Here is a 20,742-nt window from a genome sequence, read left to right as displayed (position 1 = left end):
GCCTGTAATCCCAGCTACTCAGGAGGCTGAGGCAGGAGGATCACTTGAACCTGGGAGGCGGAGGTTGCAGTGAGCCAAGATTGCGCCACTGCACTCCAGCTTGGGCAACAGAGCGAGAAAACCTGGGTGGATGAGAGGATCATTTTTCTGAGATGCAGAAGACTGAGGCAGAAACAGATGTGAATGGGGAAGATCAAGGGCCCAGGTATAGCTGTTTGAGTATATGATGTCTCCTGGAACTCAGGCTATCATTTGAGTGGTGCAGGCCGGGCACAGTTGCTCAAGCCTGTAATCCCAGCACTTTGGGAGGCCGAGGCAGGCGAATCACAAGGTCAGGAGATCAAGACCATCCTGGCTAACACAGTGAAACCCCATCTCTACTAAAAATATATTTTTAAAAATTAGCCCTGCGTGGTGGTGGGCACCTGTAGTCCCAGCTACTTGGGAGGCTGAGGCAGGAGAATGGCATGAACCCGGGAGGCGAAGCTTGCAGTGAGCAGAGATCGCGCAACTGCACTCTAGCTTGGGTGACAGAGCAAGACTCCGTCTCAGAAAAAAAAAAAAAATCTTAGTAGGACTGGTGTAAATATTGGTTGTGTGAACAGTGCATGCTGTCTGCAGGGGACAGACCTGGTTTAGGGGACCAGTGCCCTCACTAGTCATTATTCTGGGACTGCTCTGCCTCAATCTTCTACCTTAGCATTAGAATTAAATGTGATCTATATTTATGCCACCTGGAACATGTATGAACTAAAACATCCCCTCTTCTGAGTTCCAGGCATTATGTGACATGTCTTGTGAGGTTGGCATCTTTTCCTCTCACCCACATTTTCTTACATTTTTTTTTTTTTTGGCAGAGTCTCGCTCTGTTGCCCAGGCTGGAGAGCCATTGCTCTTTGCAACCTCCGCCTCCTGAGTTCAAACTACTATCCTGACTCAGCCTCCCAAGTAGCTGGGATTACAGGCGTGCACCACCACACCTGGCTAATTTTTGTATTTTTAGTAGAGACAGGGTTTCACCATGTTGGCCAGGCTGGTCTCGAACTCCGGCCCTCAGGTGAGCTGCCCGCCTCGGCCTCCCAAAGTGCTCGGATTACAAGCATGAGCCACTGTACCCCGCCACCCACATTTTCAAAGTCACTCCAGAACAGCCCTGCTCCTGACAGCACTGGGCGGCCATCCCCTCTCCCCTCCCTCAGCCCTTCCACAGCCTCAAAGAAAACAGAATGAAGAACAGCAGGCAGGTTGATTCATAGACTTTATCGGCTTCTTCTCCACCCAGCGGTTTCTGCAATGACAACCGCGCCTGTACAATACACATGGTTCACTCTGTTAAAGCTGCAAGGCAACGGGAGGGAGCTGGGGGTCCCTGGGCAGGCATCAAGGCTAGGGGTGAGCAGCAGCCAAGACTGGGCCAGTGAGTCCCCGTGTTCGACCCAGAGGGTGGTGGCAGCTAGAGTTCCAAGGCTGTTGGAAGGGGTCAGGAGGAAGGCTGGGAAGCCAGGGGCTGCAGGGAGAGGAGAGCGCATCAGCAGTAGCAGGGAGGGGGCAGGGAGCAGGAGCGGGCCCATGGGACACTGTCAGGGCAAGAGGGCATGGGACACAGCGCCTGCCTATGTCCATAGAGGATTTTTGCTGCAGGAACAAGACAGATCACTGTATAAAAGGGTCTGTACAACATTACCTATGATACAATGTTCACATATGATACAAGGCTCTTTCCCTCTTTGAGTTTTAAAAAATAAATGTACAATTCCAGAGCTTTGGGTAAAAAATATATACACCCTCACAGCAGGAGCAGCAGCTGCTTTTGCTACTGCTGTTGCTGCCTCTTCAAAAGGGAAAGAGGTGGTGCCAGAAAGAAGGGTGAGGCTGTGCCAGGAAACCTCACCCAGTAGCTGCCAGGAGCCCCTGCACCCCTCAGGCCTTGAGGCTGGTGATGGGAGAGGGAGGGGAGCAAAGGTAGTAAAAGGCCTTGCCAGAGTCCAGTGACGCCTTTACAGTCTCTGCCATTCCCCTCCCCCACTTTGGGGCTGCCTGCCCCAGGTATAGCGATCCACCCCACCCCAGCTCTATGGGGAGGACAAAGGGAGAGTCAAAGAGAGAGGGACAGAGACCATGTTGTTGGTGTCAGACACATGAGACAGAAGGGGGATGTCAACTCCCTCCTTAGCAGTTAGATATCCCAAAAAGCAGGAGTGTGGGCAGCAGACAACACTAGCTCCTGATACTGCTCTACCCCAGCCCACTGCAAGGCAGGGGGAGGGTCCTCTAGGCAGCTGAGGCCTGTGTTTCCCTGAGCATCTTTTACCCTCTCATCAGAGCCCATCCCTGGACCTTCCAGAGGCCTGAGTGGGGGACTTGCAAGGGCTGATGGGTAACCCCTCCCACCTGCTGCTACTCCCTGCCCTGAAAAGCAGCTTGGCTCACAAGCCTGGGCATGCAGGGCAGCACGAGGAGCTGAGCAGGGAGTGTGGGGGTGGAGAAAGCACTCCACACCATCCAGGGGCAGAGTAGACAAGGGTAGCACCAAACAGAAGGACCCTTCCCCAGCACACACAACATCCACCCTCAATTACCAGATGCACTCCTGCTCCCTAAAAGGAGACACACACACACATACACATACACACACACACACACACGGCAACATAATATTCCTGGGGGTCCCAGCCCTGACCAGGAAGACGCTGGACAGGTGGTGGAGAAGAAGGCTGCCAATCTCTCCCACAATCCCACTCTGCAAGACAGAAGGGTGAGCAGCATTCTTTCCTGCTGGAAGAGGAAGTTGGAAGATCCCCAGAACAGATCTCAATGGGAGGGGATAGAGGAAGGAGCTTTCTGCCTCCTTTCTCAGAGGGGACAGGAACCAGCAAAGTGTAGTTTTGGCTTGAAGGAGCAATGGGGAGAGGACTTCAGCAGGATGAACAGACTTATGGGTCCAGGGGTAAATCCATCGACCTCTTTCCTGTGGGGCAGGAAGTTGCTCCACGGGAAAGATGTCAGATGTTGGTTGAGACATCGTACAAAGTGCTTGAGTGCCAGGTGCCCAAGGATCTGGCGGGTCTGACTGGAGCCACCACTCTCACTGACTGTTCGCCTCCAGCTTGTAGGAGAGCTCGAAGAGGAGGTTCTGGTTGTCGATGACCTGAAACTGGCGCACGTAGGCCTTGGTCTGCAGGTGATGGGGGGATGCCTCCATGTCCAGGCCTAGTGGGTAAAGAGGGAGAGGCAGTGAGGTTCCCAGCCTCCCTTCTTCCTCTACACACACACCGGGCAGAGGATCAGGCTGTGGACTGAGACAGATGTTGGGCAGGAAGGCCTCTGCAGAGGCAAGGAGAGAATGGGGAACTAGCAAGTGTATGGAAATACACATCTGGACAGGGAGTTCTCCCCTGAACCCTCCCGTTCGTCAAAGCGCTACCTGTACTGCTCTCAGTACCCTGGGTACTCACAAAGGGGCCGGCTCCGGTATTTGCGGATTGTCCTCACTTTTTCGGCCACTGAATGCTGGGAGATGACAAGGAATGAGCCCTGAAAGGGGCACAGAAAGAGGCTCCCCCTCTTATGCTCCCCCTCCGCCATTCTCCAACTCTGCTTTACTCCCTCCAGTCTCCAATTCTGGAGGGTCTCTGAAGGACCAAAGGAGTGGGTGTAACAGAGTGCCATGTGAGGGGGAGGTGGAGTTGCCCCCAAGCTGCCTGTCAGCTCTGCCACCTGTGGGTGGGTTGCCACAGTGATGCCACCAGGGAGACAGTCAAGAGTCTGTTAGGCAAGCTGGGCACTTGGAGGAAGGCTGCTATTTTTGGGAGGTGATGAGAGAGGGAGAGGATGCAAGCCCCCCACTTGTGGGACTAGGGGTTTGCAGTGCCACTCACTCACCAGCTTCTCAATGTTCACCAAACCATCTACAAGGGTCTTACTCCCTTCGTGCAGGAAAGTCAGGTCTAGGAGATGTGGAGAGAATCCAATGTGAGGAAAGGATAAGAGAGGAGGTCCAAAGGGGCCACTGTACCCGAGGACCCCGCTCTTCTCCAGAACCCACTCCATCTGGGGTGGGGGGCTCCTCTCCAGGTGGGTACTCAGGGCTGAGTCAAGAGGGGGCTGGAAGTCAGAAGCGGGGTATAGGAGAAGGGAAGCATGGGTGGAAGCGGCACAGCTTGGGAGTAACTCTGTCACCTTTGAGGATCAGAGGCACGAAGGGAATCACTGGGGGCTTCATTTTGGAGATGACTTCTCGGTAGCTTTTGTGGTTCCTGCAGGGGTCCTAGTATTCCACAGGAGAGAGATCAAGGGACAGACTGGCCAATGTATCCCAAAGATGTCCTCAGCTTCCTCCCTCACCCCCTGCCCTGTATACATTCCTGATCAGATAGGGGTGCTGGGGGCTTTCTAATTGTGTGGTGGGGAGGGGCCTGACTACTCCCACTTTCCTTCAAGAAAAACAGGGGCACAATCCTTCCACCCTCCCCCTCCAGCATGGTAAGGAGGGTGGGGATCCCACACACTAAACACCTTGAAAGAAAAGCTTGAGGAAGGGGGTTTATGGGAACAGAGGGTTTCTGGGCTCTAAGTCCAAGAGCAGAAGAAAGAGCCAAACCCACTCACCGTCAGGTTCTCAAATTTGCGGAACAAGTTCTTGAATTTCCCTGGCAGCTTCTGCAGAGTTTGAAGCAAGGAGAAGGGATATCAGAGTGGAGCTCCTTGGGTTACATGGGAGCCTCGGATTAATTCTCCCTGTTGGAGGGCAAAAGGGCCTGCATGGCTTGAAGCGGGCTGGGAAGCTGATGGGTGGGGAAATGAAGTCAGGCCTTGGCGAAGTCTAGGGGATTGAAACAGCCCAGAGGAATTCATTATTCTGGGGAAGGCCAGGTCTCTCTTATGCAGGTGCTTTGTACAAAGATGCCCCCACTGAATGTGGATGAAAATCAGCCCAACTCCCACAGCCAAGTCTGCGACCTGACCTGGCCAAGGGCTGCCTGCCGCGACTCAGGCGGGATCCTGGCTTTTCACTAATTTGCACAAAGACAGGGTCCATTAGCCAAGCTGTGCGCCCCTGGGGTTGCGTATGCCAGAAGAGGGCGCTTCCCTCCAACTGGCACAAAGACTCCCTCCAGGCCGGCGGCCGTCCCGGGAGGACACACTTCGGGGAGTCCGGGATGCCCAGATCCCAGGTAGGAACGGGAGGGGTCTCATCACCTCCCAGGTGAGTCGAAGGCGGCTGACAGCTGCGTTGTCCAGCCCCATGACCACGGCGTAGAAAGACAGCAGGTCCTGGTTCTGCTTGCAGCTGCGGGGGTGGGAGGCGGGGTCAGGGGCGGGCGGCGGCGCGGGCCTCGGGCCTCGGGCCCCCCATCCCGCCGACGGCCGCACTCACAGGGCTGCGATCTTGATGAACTTCTTGAGCAGCTGCGCGCGCTTGCCCGGGGCCTCGCAGAGCAGCACTTCTGTGGCCACCCAGTGCGTGACCTCGCTGCAGCGCTGCAACAGCAGCTCCAAGTTGGCCGTCTCCCGGCGGCCGCGCTCCCCGTGGAACACGTAGTCCACGAACTCCAGCTGCACCCACGGCAGCGGAGGGGCGGCCAGGGCGCCGGGGGAGTGAGGGGAGTGGGTGGGAAGATGTCAGTGCAAGGCGATGAGGAGCGAAAGGCAGGAGGGCGGGGGCGGAAGGGGTGGAAAATAGAAAAATAGAAAGGATAGGAGGCGGCAAAGATGCGGAAAAAGAAAACAAACAGCATTAATAATATTTCACCAGCTACTGAGCACTTACTAGGTGCCAGGCATTCGCTCACGGCTGACATCCTCAGGACAACCATCTGCTAGGCATTATTGTCTCTGCCTTATTTTATTTCTTTAATAGTGAATATTTAAAAAATACAAATCCTGGGTCAGGTTCTGTGTAAATAGCACTTGGGCCCTGAGCCACTCTGCTCTGGGGTCTCTCTCTTTGCGATTTTTTTCAGATAGGGGAACAAAGAGAGGTTACCGCCATGCGTTGCCCAAGGGCTTGCTGCAAGTGAGCCTTGGAACCAGGACGTTGTGCTGCGAACACCGCCTCCCAATGGCACAATTCTCCCTCCAGCCCCCCAGCATAGCGCCAGCCTCGGTCCCCACCTCGTGCACACATCGGAACAGCTCCCAGTGGAAGGCAGTTAGGTGGTTGGCAACGTCCTCAGGCTCCACTCGGTGGATCTCTGTGTCTCCAGGGGAGACCTGGATCTCCTCGGGGAGGGGCACCTGGTGGCAGGCAGGGGCATAGGGGCTGGGCTCCTGGTGGCAGGGTGAGGGATTGCTCACAGCCCCCCTCAGCCCTCCATTCCACTCAAGGCCTTGGGAAGTTCTTACCAGAGCCTCATAGCTGTCCCGAGTACAGGCAAACAGGTGGCTGTTGATGCCCAGTGTGGTGAAAACACAGTCCTCAGTGGGCTGAAGAAGGACCTTCTCTGCAGGAGAAAGAGCTGCTCATCCTCAGCCCCTGCCGCCTGCACCCTCACACACCCCACACTGGCACTGTCCTATCCAAAAACTCCTCACCCCACACTGACACATTCTAGACTAATGGAACTCATATTATCACCAGTTTATGCCATATTTATCTGGAATTTGTCAAATGATGATTTCTTTTGTATCTATAACTTTTTTTGTACTCCCTTTCTTTCACAGCTTTTCTCTAACTCTGTTGTCCTTGTGACACTGGGAAGGCTGAAATTTTTTCCTTTTGTAGAGGAAAACAGCTTCAGCGACATTGCTGGCTTTCTGCCTTCCCACTCATCCTGTGTCTTTAGCCTGAGAAATGTGGCATCCTTACATACACAGGGAGGTTAAAGGATCAGAATACAATCCATAGGTGAGTGAGGGGCAGCACCCAGATCAAAACCTGAGTCCTAGACCAGTGCCTCCCAAACTTTTTTTTTGAGACGGAGTTTCGCTCTTGTTGCCCAGACTGGAGCTCAGTGCTGTGATCTCGGCTCACTGCAACCTCTGCCTCCACAGTTCAAGTGATTCTCCTGCCTCAGCCTCCCAAGTAGCTGGGATTACAGGTGCTCACCACCATGCCCAGCTAGTGCCTCCCAAACTTTAGTAAGCATAGGAGTCCCCTGGGGGGTCTTGTTCAAATGCTGATTTGAACAAGACCAGCAGGTCTGGGGTGGGGTCTCAGATGCTGCATCTCTTTTAGAGACAGAGTCTTGTTATGTTGCCCAGGATACAGTGCAGTGCCTATTCACAGGTGCAATCATAATGTACTACCTTGGATTCCTGGGCTCAAGCAATCCTCCTGCCTCAGCCTCCTGAGTAGCTGGGACTGCAGGTTTGCACCACTGCACCCAGCAAGATGCTGCATCCTAACAAGTTCCCAGGCGATGCACATGAGGCTTGTCCCGGGACCATACTTTGAGTAGCAAGGGCCTAGAATTCAGTCTCTACCCCTCCCCCAGGGCCCTGAGCTTGTGAGTTTCTCCTCTCGGAGCATCAGCCCAGTTCTTCCTGACCCTCACCTCCCGAGGAAGCCACAGCTACCAGGATGAGGGAATCCTCACGCCCCGCGGGCTCCTCTGAATATTGAAGTTTCTCCGTCACAGAGCCCAGAATGTCCTGCACAGATGCTGAAAGGCGGCTGCGTATGGTCACATAAGAGTGGTCAGGCATGTATACACGGCAGAAGACTGGACGGAAACAGGAAAATGGCTTTCAACAGAGGGCAGAGTGGCAGCAGCTGGCACAGTCTCCTCCAGGGTGCCTCTGTTCCCCACCAGAGGCTGGCCTCTGAAGAAGGTCCTGTGAAAGGGGCTGGTTCTACCACCCAGAGAGATGCCACTGAGGGTGCTCAAGACCCAGAGACATGTCCCCCTGAGCCACTCAGGACACCCTGCCCCTCCTAATGCCCACACTCACTCTCATCAGAGCCCCGGAAGGCCACCCGGGTCTGCAGACAGGAGTCTATCCGGCGGAAGTGGCGGAAGAGTGGCTTCACCTGCTTGCTGGGTGGCTGGTTCTCCTCTGGAATCCTGGCATGGACACAGCTGGGCATCAGCACGCCCTGCCAGGCATATGGGCAACCAACACCAAGCAGGCAACATCAAGCAAGAATATCAGAATTGGGTCAAGGATGCACCAGCACCAGTTTCAGAAGGTGGTTAAGGGGGTCAGAAGAGAGGACAATGAGTAGTATGGGATAATTATCCAAGTAACCCTAATCAAATGCCACCTCTCCCATGAATTCTTCTCTGGTCCACCCTACCCACCAGGAAGGTCACTTTCTTGTCTCAACTACTATAGAACATTGGGATAATGTTTATGTTCACCTCTTATCTCTTCTATGAGATTGAGAGCTCTCAAGGACTGGGATTTGGTTCTTACTGAATATTTTTTCATCCTCCAGGGCCTAGCACGCTGCTTGGCACATGGTAGGTGGTAAGTCAGCAGCTGTTTGCTGAATTTTGCTGAAAAGAACTTCACAGTCTGGGAAGGAGATAGACAGGCATACAGCTACTTCTAATACCAGGCAGGAGGTGTTGATAATATTACAAAGGTATCAGGAGAGTTATGCTGGTGTGGGGGAAGAAGAAAGCTATTCCTAAAAGGAAGATCTGGGAAGTTTTCATTGAGAAGATGGCATTTGACCTGGGCCTTGGAGGAAAGCAGGAAGAGAAGGAGGTAGAGGCCAGGTGCAGTGGCTCATGCCTGTAATCCCAGCACTTTGGGAAGCCGAGGTGGGCAGATCACTTGAGGCCAGGAGTTCAAGACCAGCCTGGCCAAAATGGTGAAACCCCGTCTCTACTAAAAATACAAAAATTAGCCAGGCTGGGCCGGGCGCGGTGGCTTACGCCTGTAATCCCAGCACTTTGGGAGGCTGAGGCAGGCGGATCACGAGGCCAGGAGATCGAGACCATCCTGGCTAACACAGTGAAACCCCGTCTCTACTAAAAATACAAAAAATTAGCCGGGCAAGGTGGCGGGCACCTGTAGTCCCAGCTACTCGGGAGGCTGAGGCAGGAGAATGGCGTGAACCCTGGGGGGCGGAGCCTGCAGTGAGCCGAGATCTCGCCACTGAACTCCAGCCTGGGCGACAGCGAGACTCCGTCTCAAAAAAATAAATAAATAAAAATAAAAATAAAAAAATAAAATAAAATTAGCCAGGCTTGGTGGCGTACACCTGTAATCCCAGCTACTCGGAAGGCTGAGGCAGGAGAATCGCTTGAACCCGGGAGGGGTAGGTTGCAGTGAGTCGAGATTACATCATTGCACTCCAGCCTGGCAAGAGAGCAAGACTCCATCTCAAAAAAAAAAAAAAAAAAAAAAAAGGGCCAGGCGCGGTGGCTCATGCCTGTAATCCCAGCACTTTGGGAGGCCGAGGCGGGCGGATCACGAGGTCAGGAGATCTAGACCGTCCTGGCTAACACGGTGAAACCCCGTCTCTACTAAAAAAATAAATAAAAAATTAGCCGGGCGTGGTGGCAGGCGCCTGTAGTCCCAGCTACTCAGGAGGCTGAGGCAGGAGAATGGTGTGAACCCGGGAGGCGAAGCTTGCAGTGAGCCGAGATCGCGCCACTGCACTCCAGCCTGGGCGACAAAGCCAGGCTCCATCTCAAAAAAAATAAGAGGGTGGGAGGAGGGCATTCTGGGGTGGACAATATAACCGACCATGGGAAGTTGGAGAGTGCAGGAGTTGAGGTGTCATGGATGGAGGGGATGTAGGAGATGAGATGGGAAGGAACAGCAGAAGGCAGAAAGGGAAGCATATTGAATGCTGGGATGTTTCACTTTCTCTTGGAAGCATGGGGAGCAGGGATGCCTTTGGAACAGGAGCATGAAAGATCTCTCTAGTGTCAGCACAGAGAAGGGAGAGAAGGATGCTAGACCACAAGCTGAGGCCTCCCTAAGGGTTGTGGTTGTGGGGACAAGAGAAAAGAGAAACTAAAAGGGCAGAATGGATTGATGGATGGATGGATGCAGTGGTGTCCTGAAGCTTGTTCACACTGGCTCACAGGAGCATATTGTTAAGTTCTGGGGAATTTTACCAACTGTTTTTTAAAGAGCCATTAAAATATAAATAAACAAATATATCTCCATATATAAATATATATGTTTTATAAACTTATAGTCAGGCCAGGTGTGGTGGCTTACACCTAGAATCCCAACACTTTGGGAGGCCGAGGTGGGAGGATCGCTGCAGCCCAGCCTGGACAACATAATGAAACCCTGTCTCTATTAAAAAATAATAATACAAATTAATAAATAATACATAAAATTTATAATCAAAGAAGTTATTACAAAAAAAGCAGTTTCCTTCCTGTTTTCACTACTTTTTTTTTTTTTTTTTTGAGACGGAGTCTTGCTCTGTCGCCAGGCTGGCGTGCAGTGCCGCAATCTCGGCTCACTGTAACCTCCACCTCCTGGGTTCAAGCAATTCTCCTGCCTCACCCTCCCGAGTAGCTGGGATTACAGGTGTGCACCACCATGCCCAGCTAATTTTTGTATTTTTAGTACAGACAGGGTTTCACCATGTTGGCCAGGATAGTCTCGATCTCTTGACCTCGTAATCTGCCTGCCTCGGCCTCCCAAAGTGCTGGGATTACAGGCGTGAGCCACCACACCCAGCCCACCTCTTTTTTTTTTTTTTTTTCTTGAGACGGAGTCCACTCTGTCACCCAGACTGGAGTGCAGTGATGCAATCTTGGCTCACTGCAACCTCTGCCTCCTGGATTCAAGACATTCTCCTGCCTCAGCCTCTTGAGTAGCTGGGATTACAGGCATGTGCCACCATGCCTGGCTAATTTTTGTATTTTTACAAAATACAAAAGTAGAGATGGGGTTTCACCATGTTGGTCAGGCTGGTCTCGAACTCCTGACCTCATGATCTGCCTCTCATGATCTGCCTGCCTGAGCCTCCCAAAGTGCTGGGATTACAGGTGTGAGCCACCGCACCTGGCCTTTTTTTTAGAGACGGAGTCTCACTCTGTCACCCAGGCTGGAGTGCAGTAAGGTGATCTCAGCTCACTGCAACCTCCATCTCCTGGGTTCAAGCAATTCTCCTGCCTCAGCCTCCTGAGTAGCTGGGACTACAGGCACACACCACCACCCCCAGCTAATTTTTCCTTTTTTTTTTTTTTTTTGAGACAGAATTTCACTCTGTCGCCCAGGCTGGAGTGCAGTGGCATGATCTCAGCTCACTGCAACCTCCACCTCCTGGATTCAAGCAATTCTTCTGCCTCAGCCTCCCAAGTAGCTGGGACTACAGGCGCACACTACCACGCCCAGCTAATTTTTGTATTTTTAGTAGAGATAGGGTTTCACCATATTGGCCGGGCTACTCTCAAACTCCTGACCTCATGATCTGCCTGCCTCGGCGCACAGCCATATTTTTTTTTTTTTTTTTTTTTTTTTTTTTTTTGGAGTGGAGACAGGGTTTCACCAGGTTGGCCAGGCTGGTCTTGAACTCCTGACCTTAAGTGCTCCACCCGTCTTGGCCTCCCAAAGTGCTGGGATTACAGGCGTGAGCCACCTTGCCCAGCCGTTTTACTACCTTTTACTACATCTACTGTATGGTGGAGATACTACATAACAGCCTGTGCTGCATGTCTCTTCCCAACTCCTCCTTCAGTGCTGTTACGTTGGTAGCTTGAAATCAGCCATGATGACAGTTTACACTGTAGGAATCAGCAAAAGCTACAAATCAGAGCTCTTTCTCCTGCAGCACTGGTTGTTAAATATTTACCAGTACACCACTGGATTATCAGACAAATGAATGGGAGAATGGACAAAAAAGTGACTGGAGACAGTGCTTTGTGCCACCCTCCAGTGAGAGAAAAGAGCTGAAATAAAACCATATTGGAAGCCAGACACAGTGGCTCACACCTGTAATCCCAGCACTTTGGGAGGCTGAGGCAGGCAGATCATTTGAGGCCAGGAGTTCAAGACCAGCCTGGCCAACGTGGTGAAACCCATCTCTACTAAAAGTACAAAAATTAACTGGGCATGGTGCACCCCTGTAATCCCAGCTACTCAGGAGGCTGAGGCATGAGAATCACTTGAACCCAAGAGGTGGAGGTTGCTGTGAGCCGAGATTGCACCACTGCTCTCCAGCCTGGGCGACAAAGTGAGACTCTGTCTCAAAACAAACTAACAAGCAAATCCATGTTGGAGCCAATAGGCCAGAGGCAGCCCCTGTAGCAGAGGAACGCAGGGGACCTCTTTCCTGTTCCCGCCCCTGCCCCACTCCCCCTCACTTTAGTTCCACCGTCTCCACCAGCTGGTGCAGCCTCAGAGTGTCCTCTCGGAGGCCCTGGTAAAGGGACTCGTCCTTCATAATTAGCAGGTATAGATCCTGGAGAGAGGAGGACAAAGAAGGTGAAGGAAGGGGTCTCATTCCAAAGGCTACTCTCCGCAGGGGCCGGGCAAGGTCTCCATACCTTTCAGCACAGGAGAGCCATATAAGCTAAGGCCCCCTGGCATCTCTTCCTTCCAGGTACCCAGCATGAGAAGTATGGCTCCTTCACAGGGGCCCCCTTCCAGAGCTAATAGCCTGTTTACCCACCTTCTCTTCCCCCAGGCCCACCTTGATGATGTGGCCGGCCCCCTCTTCCTCTTGAAGCAGCCCCTGGTAGGTGTCCAAGAAATGGAGAAGCATGGCTAGACAGGCCTGCTTCCGGCCCAGCCCTTCAGGGCCCTCCATGCCTCCTGCCCGAACAAAGCTGACCTTTAAGTTAAGAAAAATCCCTAGGCAAGCAGACCCGAGGAATTGAGAAGAAAGATGGGAGGCTAGGCTGGGCGCAGTGGCTCACGCCTATAATCCCAGCAGTTTGGGAGGCTGAGGCGGGCGGATCACCTGAGGTCAGGAGTTCGAGACCAGTCTAGCCAACATGGTGAAACCACGACTCTACTAAAAATACAAAAATTAGACGGGCATGGTGGTGTGCACCTGTAATCCCAGCTACTCTGGAGGCTGAGGCACAAGAATCGTTTGAACCCGGGAGGCAGAGGTTGCAGTGAGCCAAGGTCGCACCATTGCACTCCAGGCTGGGCGACAGAGGATGACTCTGTCTCAAAAAAAAAAAAAAAAAAAAAGGAAAAAAAAAAGGCCAGGCGCGGTGGCTCACACCTGTAATCCCAGCACTTTGCAAGGCTGAGGCAGGTGGATCACTTAAGGTCAGGAGTTTGAGACCATCCTGGTCAACATGGTGAAACCTCATCTCTACTAAAAATACAAAAAATTAGCCGGGAGTGGTGGCGTACGCCTGTAATCCCAGCTACTCAAGAGGCTGAGGCAAGAGAATCGCTTGAACCCCGGAGGCGGAGGTTGCAGTGAGCCAAGGTCACGCCATTGCACTCCAGCCTGGGCAATAAGAGCAAAACTCCATCTCAAAAGAAAAGAAAAGAAAAGAAAAGAAAAGAAAAGAAAAGAAAAGAAAAGAAAAGAAAAGAAAAGAAAGATGGGAGGCTAAATTGCCCCCAAATATTCTCTAGATTTGGGGCCAGAGAGAAAGGAGTTTCGGTGGTCCTGGAGCCAAGACCTCCTCATGCCCCAGCCCAGGCTTTTGCTTAGGGTAGGTAGCGACGACCACTTGACCACATCCAGCTCCTGCAGGTTAGACAGGTTAGATTTTCACTTGAGGATACCCTGCCCAGACTCATCCAACCTCTGACCAGCCCAGGGCCTGGAGCTCACAGTGTGCCTAATAAACGCCAATGGTGTTTACCACAAACCTGACTATACCTCACTGGAAGGCCTGATGTTTCTAAGACAGCTTGTTACTTTATTAATTAATTAATTAATTTATTTATTTATTTATTTGAGAGGGAGTCTTGCTCTGTTGCCCAGGCTGGAATGCAATGGCATGATCTCAGCTCACTGCAACCTCTGCCTCCTGGGTTCAAGCGATTCTCCTGCCTCAGGCTCCCAAGTAGCTGAGATTACATGTGCCTGCCACCGAACCCAGCTAATTTTCTGTATTTTAGTAGAGACAGAGTTTCACCTTGTTGGCCAGGCTGATCTCGAACTCCTGCCCTCAAGTGATCCACCCGCGCCAGCCTCCCAAAGTGCTGGGATTAAAGGCATGAGCCACCGTGCCTGGCCGGGAGCCTGTAACATTCTACTCAGTGGACTGACATTTACAATTAAGTCCTAAAATAACTCTGTGAGAGGCCCATGCTTACATGAGACCCTATGAATAGTCCATCCAGTGGCTTCTCTCTAGCAGACCCTACTGAAGCACAATCATGGCCTGATGTTTACATCAGACCCCATCATAACTCACTGGGTAACCAGATGTTTTAGAGCAATAATTCAGTGGGGATAGAGGTGTCCTTAGTAGAATAATAACACCTTGTCTGGGCGCAGTGGCTCACACCTGTAATCCCAGCACTCTGGGAGGCCAAGGCAGGCGAATCACTTGAGGTCAGGAGTTCGAGACCAGCCTGGGCAACATGGTGAAACTCCGTCTCCACCAAAAAATACAAAAAGTAGCCAGGTGTGGTGGTGTGCACCTGTAGTCCTCAGCTACGGGGGAGGCTGAGGCAGGAGAATTGCTTGAACCCAGGAGGCAGAGGCTGCAGTGAACCGAGGTCGCACCACTGTACTCCAGCCTGGGTGACAGAGCAAGACTCCATCTCAAAATAAATAAATAAATAACACCTTTCATGTGTACAGGGCTCTGCAGCCTCCAAAGCACTCCCACATGTGCTATCAGACTGATCTTCATAGCAGCTAATAGATAGGCAGGGCAGGTGCTATTTACCTCCATTTTACAGAAAAGGAAACTGAGTCCCCATGAGGTTAGGTAATCTGCCCAAGTCACACAGCTAGTGAGTAGAAAAGCTGGGACTGAAACCCAGGTATGTTTTCTTTTCTTATTTTTTTGAGATGGAGTCTCACTCTGTCGCTCAGGCTGGAGTGTAGTGACGCAATCTCGGCTCACTGCAACCTTCACCTCCTGAGTTCAAGCGATTCTCCTGCCTCAGCCTCCCAAGTAGCTGGGATTACAGGTGCATGGCACCATGCTTGGCTAATTTTTTCTATTTTTAGTAGAGATGGGGTTTCACCATGTTGGCCTGGCTGGTCTTGATCTCCTGACCTCAGGTGATCCGCCCGCCTCAGCCTCCCAAAGTGCTGGGATTACAGGCGTGAGCCACCGCGCCCGGCCCCAGGTATGTTTCCTAGGGGAGAGTTTAGGCTCTGAGATTGCATGTGGGACGGAGGGAGTGGCTCCCTTCTGACCTCTCCTTTTATAAACTCCACGAAAGGATATTACTGGTGTAGCTCCTGCAGAAATTTCTCCGTCGGGAGGAAGAGAGAATGGGTAAGGACAATGTCATCCAGCAGGAGATCTGTAAAGATCAGTGGGCACCACAGATGTCAGGTGGACACTTCCAGAACGAAACTGGAAATGCAGTGCCTCCCTCTCTTGCCCCTGAGGGCAAGTTCTCTTTAGCCAGGCTGGAGCCCCAGCCACCTGCCCTGTCATGCTCTGCACATGCGCACACACACGTGTAAAGGTTCTGGGCAGCCGCTGCGGGGGTGGGTTTGGCAGCTGCCAAAGCAGCTGAAGGGAAGGGGGGGGCGTGCCTTTGATGGCCATGTGCACTTCTCTTCAGCGTATGTGGGAAGTTGGTCAGATAACACACCAATCTTGAGTTCTGCCTGAAAAAAGTAGTAGCCCACAGAAGAGTCTCCAGACAAAGAGTATTTCCAAACACAGAGATTAGCATCAGTGGGGAGTGTGTGTGTGTGTGTGTGTGTATGTGTGTGTGTGTGCGCGTGTATCCCTCTTCCCCTCCCCATTCCCCACCTAACAGCTTTGAGTTCTAACTAGGCAGGTGGGAACCAGCCTGATTAAAAGGGAGATGGAGAGACTGCCATCGCTTTGATCCCAGAACCTTTAAATAGAAATCCTGTGTCCTTTAGGTGCCCAGAGACAGAAGGGTTAATGATGGAATGGTGAAGGGGAGTGACTCCTCTCACCACCCCTTTCCCCTCCACGCCCCCGTCTGGGCCTGGCTCAGCCAGTCAGCCGGGTACAAGGTCGCCCTGACTTGCAGCCAGCCCTGGGGTGGGGCAGGGCCACCTGGCACACACAGACAGACAAGGTGCAGGGAGGGAGCTAGGTGTCCTCACCAGGACAGGTTAGGGCCAGGTCCCCAGGCACTGTCCCAGGACAAAACCAAGGCTTCTGACTGCCCTTCGTTCACTATCTCCTGTGGTCAGTTCTAGCCATGAAGGCGGAGGAGGAAAACCAACACGAGGTAATTGACTTCAAGGATTTCATTTCGCAAATGTGAAACTGAGGCCCAGAGTTGGGAGGGACTTGCCTGGAGCTGGAATAAGAACCCAGAATCCTGAGTCTTTGTCCTTTTCTCAATATGCCTGAGGCAAGCAGAGTGTTAGGGTAAAACCTAGTGGTCAGAGGGGGCTGCTTGGTAGGTTCAGAGTAACTTCTGTAAGTTCTCTCCTCCCACACACCCTGGGAGGAGACCAGGATGACTTGAGAACATTGGTTTTATTGGAGAACATCAGAGTGGCAGGTTAAGCTGATTCTCATTCACCTGGGACTGGTTTGGAATTTCCCAAACTAGTTACTTTGGGGATCCAGGCTGCCAGATAACATGGGTGACATTTCAGGAGTCTTACCCCAGGGGAGAATGAGCAGAGCGTGTGGCACCAGGCCCCTGTAAAAGGGGAAAGACAGCTTCTCCCTTTTCCTCCCTGCCCAGCTACCCTGCTGTGTTCTTACAATGCGTCAGAGAGCCCCCAGCTGTGACTCCCAGCTTCAGGGATGGGGGTGAGAAAATGAGAGGCCTGACATCCTTCATAGACTTTATCTCACAGGATTCCTAAGCTGGAGCAAAGGAAGAGTAAGATGGGGCAGAGTGGGGGAGATGCTGATATGGGGGCCACAGTTGGGCATCTGTCTTTTCCAAAGCAGGCTCTGGGCCAACGTACAGCCTCCCTAGGGAATGTGTCATAGAGACACAGGGTGTGTGGTGTAGGAGGGAAGTTATGGTTAGGAGAGCTGTGTGTGTCTGATATTTTTCTAATTAAATCCAAAAGGTGTCAGCTCCCCAGGGCAACTACAGCCTGTGCCAAAGGAGAGGACCCAGGTCTTGAGAAGGATCTAGGAGAGTGGAGCCCCCCTCCACACATCTAGGTTGGGGTTCCCTGCCGAGGGCTGAGAGCAAGTGTGAAAGCCCTCAGCATTAGGGCCTCAGCCGGGGCTCCCAAACCTCAGACCTTCCTGGGCTTAGTGTAATGCCTAGAGCTAGACCTAAAGAACCCTTGGTCTTCTACCTCAGCACTAACCAGCCATTTGGGGCCTTGGTTTCCTCAAAGGCCCCTTAGTAGGGGTGCTGAAAGGGAGTGGTGAAATAGTATCATCATTTAGCGAATAAGCTTCTCAGGGTGTGGTGATTGTTTTAAAGAGGCCGTGTGCCAGGTCCGGTGGCTCACGCCTGTAATCCCAGCACTTTGGAGGCGGGCGGTGGGGGGGGGGGGGGGGGGCAGGGGCGCAGATCACGAGGTCAGGAGTTCAAGACCAGCCTGGCCAAGTTGGTGAAACCCCGTCTCTACTAAAACTACAAAAATTAGCCAGGCCGGTGGCTCACGCCTGTAATCCCAGCACTTTGGGAGGCCGAGGCAGGTGGATCACGAGGTCAGGAGTTCGAGACCATCCTGGCTAACACAGTGAAACCCCCGTCTCTACTAAAAATACAAAAATTAGCCAGGCGTGGTGGCACGCACCTGTAGTCCCAGCTACACAGGAGGCTGAGACAGGAGAATTGCTTGAACCTAGGCGGTGGAGGTTGCAGTGAGCTGACATCGCGCCACTGCACTCCAGCCTGGGTGACAGTGAGACTACGTCTCCAAAAAAAGAAAAAAAAAAAAGCCGTGTGCTGAGGCCTGCCACGGAAGGGTGGAAGCTGGAGGTGCTTGGACACCCTGGATGCTGCAGGGCCATGATGCCGGCCAAGCCACCTCTCCCCTCCCGGACACCTTCTGAGTCTACCTCAAGGAGAATACTGTCCCCCCCACCAAACTGCTAAGGACAACGCATCCTTTTGCTGATGCCTAAAAGGCAGCTTGGCACCTGTTCCTGTCTGGCCACTGCCTCCCTGAGTGGGCTAGCCTGCGCTGTGCAGGCCTCTGAACAGTCAGGGACCCCAGGGTTTTCAGGGCTCAAGCACCTCTGGCGGGTGGCATGGCTGCGCTGGGCAGCTTCCATTTTAATGTGTCAGGCCCTAATTTGGGGCTACAGGAGGAGGTATTCAACATCAGGGACCCATGGGAGTCAGTGGCTCCAATGCCCAGGGGAAAGGAAGGGTGGTTGAAGGAGAGTAAGAGGCTCAGCTGCTTCTCCAGACCGGGGTGAGGCTGCTGTAGGGAGGAAGGTGGGTACTGCTCTCCTCTTCCGCGGGAGGGTCTGTACCTCCGCTAGGCCCCTAGCCGGGTTCCGCGGACCACTCAACCCTGTAACCAGGCCCCGGCACGGCGCCACCCCCACGCTCCAAGGGCAAGGAAGAGGAGCCGGGGCCAGCCCCTGCTCTGGGTGTTCGAGCCCACCGGCTCCTTACCTGAGGCGGCGCTGTCCCTGGTGGCCCCTCCAGCAAGCCGCTCCAGAACCCGGTTCAGAAGATGCTCCGGCCGCTCGGGGGCGCCCAGAGGGGCCCAGGGCGGCGAAGTCAAGGGCTCGCCAGGGGACAGCTCGTCAGATGAGTAGGAGGAAGGGGAGCGCAGGGGCCCCCCTCCCCCGAGCGGCCCGGGCCCCGGCACCTCCTCCAGCTGCAGCCAGCAGGGCCCCCCGCTGCCCGGCTCCTCCGCGACCCCCTTCGGCTCTCCTTCCTCCTCAAGGGGCGGCTCCAGCCCCAGCTCGGCGGGGGGCTCCCGGAGGAAAGCGGGGAGAAGCAGGCGAGACACGCTCTGACGCCGCTGCAACGACCGCTGTCCTCCGGCTGGACCGCCGCCCCCGCCGGGTCCCCCACCCCCTCCAGGCCCACCGCAGCTCCCCGGACCCCCGCCGGGACCTCCCGCCACCGTTCGGCCCGCCAGCTGCGACGTCTGCTTCTTCAGAAATTTCTCCAGCGGCTTCATGCCCCCCCCCGCCCCTCTCCTAGGGGCCGCCGGGGGACCCAGGTGTCCCAGGCGCGGGCGGGGGGGGGGGCGGCGAAGACACGATGCTCAGAGCTGGAGGAGCAGAGTAGAGGGCCGTGCCAGGCGCCGGACTGGGGGCCAGAGGTGCCGAGCCTCGCTGGCCAGAGTCCAGTGGCCAGTAGCCGGGGGAGGTGCCAGAGAGAAGGAGTGCCCGCTCTCAGCAACCCCCCATGCCGGCTGCAGCCGGCACGCGGCCCAAAGAGTGGGCAGGCTGCGGGGCCGGTGCGCCCGGCTCTGCGCTGCGGCGGCAGAGACAGCGGGCGGAGCGCAAGGCTGAGAAGACGCGGCGGCGGCGGCGGCTGCGCTCCTGGCCGTGAAGAGGGGGAAGGTGGCAGAGCCGAGACCGCGCCCCCTCCTCCAGTCCCCGCCCAGTCCCCGCCCCTGCCTTTCCTTGGCCCGCCCCGGCGCCGCACGAGGCTTGAACTCGCGCGCTGGGGTTGACCGCGAGGGAAACAGTAAGGGACTTGGGTTCTGAGCAGAAGAAATTAAGGGCAAAGGTAAGGCAGAGATTTACCAATGGGGAAGGATTCCTGGCTCAAGGGATAACCGGGTCTCAGCATCGTTTCAAAGAGTCAGGACAGGTCTGTGGCCTGGACACCTTCACTCACCTACCTGTGTACCCAAGTCAGGCCTACAGATTGCTGAACCCAAGAGTGTGCACCTTTCCCATACTCACAGAAATATGTGGAGTTTATCTTCCTTCTGTGAGAAGGGCTGGAAAGGCCTCTTGGGTGAATTAGCATTGCCACTGGAGGCGGTGCCCATCTGTCCTCTCTGGTAGGGCACAATAGGTGGTGTGGGCCTGGTCTGTGGGCAGGTACTGGCAGGCAGGTAGGAGCCAGGCAGGGAGCAGCAGGTTGTGGCAGGTCTAGCTGGGGTGAGGAGGGGATAATAGGCAGTGGGGAGGAGACCAGGAGCACAAGGGCACCTGAGCCCAGCTGGCAGCAGAAGGAAGTAGGGCCATGGAGACAGGTGACAAGCCCCAGAACTGCCAACTATCATCAAGCACAGAGCCCAAGTGTACATAGCCATGGAGTGGGAAAAGTGGTGCCAATTAGCACTCCAAGTAATCCTTACTCTTGATGCCCACACCAGGAGCATTCTGTCAAGGATATGCTGCCCCAGAAGGAGGAGGGGGTGGGGGGCAGCGTAAAGCCATGCCAAGTGTGAGAACATCCAGGTTAGACTTACAAGGTGTGGGAGTGGCAGCAGGTTCTGGATGGGTTGAGGCTCTCTGGACAATGCCCCACCCCTGTTTACCGAGCACCAACCAGGCAGAGACAGGAATGCTAATGGCTGGGAGTGGTAGTAAAACTGAACAGGGTGTGTACGACATACGTATCAATGTATGTGCATATCTGTTCCCATGTGTGCTAGAGCATGTGTTCACAGAAATAAAGCTTTGCACACCCATCTGTTTGTGGATTTGGAAACAGTAAAAAGAAGACAGTGCACAATTTTGGCTAAGAAGCTGTATTAGAGGTCTGAGTATCAGCTTCCTGTGCTCCCCTTATTGGACACTCCAATATCCCCGGGCTTGAAAGGGGAAAGTGGCTGGAATGGGTTGGAGCTCCCCAGGTAGCATTTTATGAACTGAATAGGAA

At 53.9% G+C, this 20,742-nt stretch overlaps 1 protein-coding gene across 3 annotated transcripts; it reads right to left on the bottom strand.

Moving 5' to 3' along the window:
• Positions 1–1,245: 1,245 nt before the first annotated feature.
• Positions 1,246–20,569, bottom strand: RAPGEFL1 (Rap guanine nucleotide exchange factor like 1). 3 transcript variants are annotated; one of them, XM_055258194.2, is made up of 15 exons: positions 19,653–20,569; positions 15,246–15,324; positions 12,557–12,692; positions 12,228–12,325; positions 7,894–8,006; positions 7,497–7,664; positions 6,346–6,443; positions 6,115–6,237; positions 5,378–5,556; positions 5,200–5,290; positions 4,609–4,659; positions 4,180–4,267; positions 3,883–3,947; positions 3,456–3,510; positions 1,246–3,210 (listed from the first exon to the last, which is right to left on the bottom strand). In XM_055258194.2, the coding sequence occupies exons 1-15, from the start codon at positions 19,696–19,698 to the stop codon at positions 3,086–3,088; spliced, it is 1,515 nt and encodes a 504-aa protein (XP_055114169.1). In that variant the 5' UTR covers positions 19,699–20,569; the 3' UTR covers positions 1,246–3,085. The 3 variants fall into 3 exon arrangements, with proteins under 3 accessions (XP_055114169.1, XP_055114168.1, XP_055114167.1); XM_055258193.2 differs by having other exon boundaries at positions 19,815–20,569; XM_055258192.2 differs by having other exon boundaries at positions 18,562–19,757.
• Positions 20,570–20,742: the final 173 nt, after the last annotated feature.

The sequence above is a fragment of the Symphalangus syndactylus genome, chromosome 20 (assembly GCF_028878055.3).
Source record: "Symphalangus syndactylus isolate Jambi chromosome 20, NHGRI_mSymSyn1-v2.1_pri, whole genome shotgun sequence".
Taxonomy (NCBI): Eukaryota; Metazoa; Chordata; class Mammalia; order Primates; family Hylobatidae; genus Symphalangus; species Symphalangus syndactylus.
This window is presented reverse-complemented; position numbering and strand designations above follow the sequence as displayed.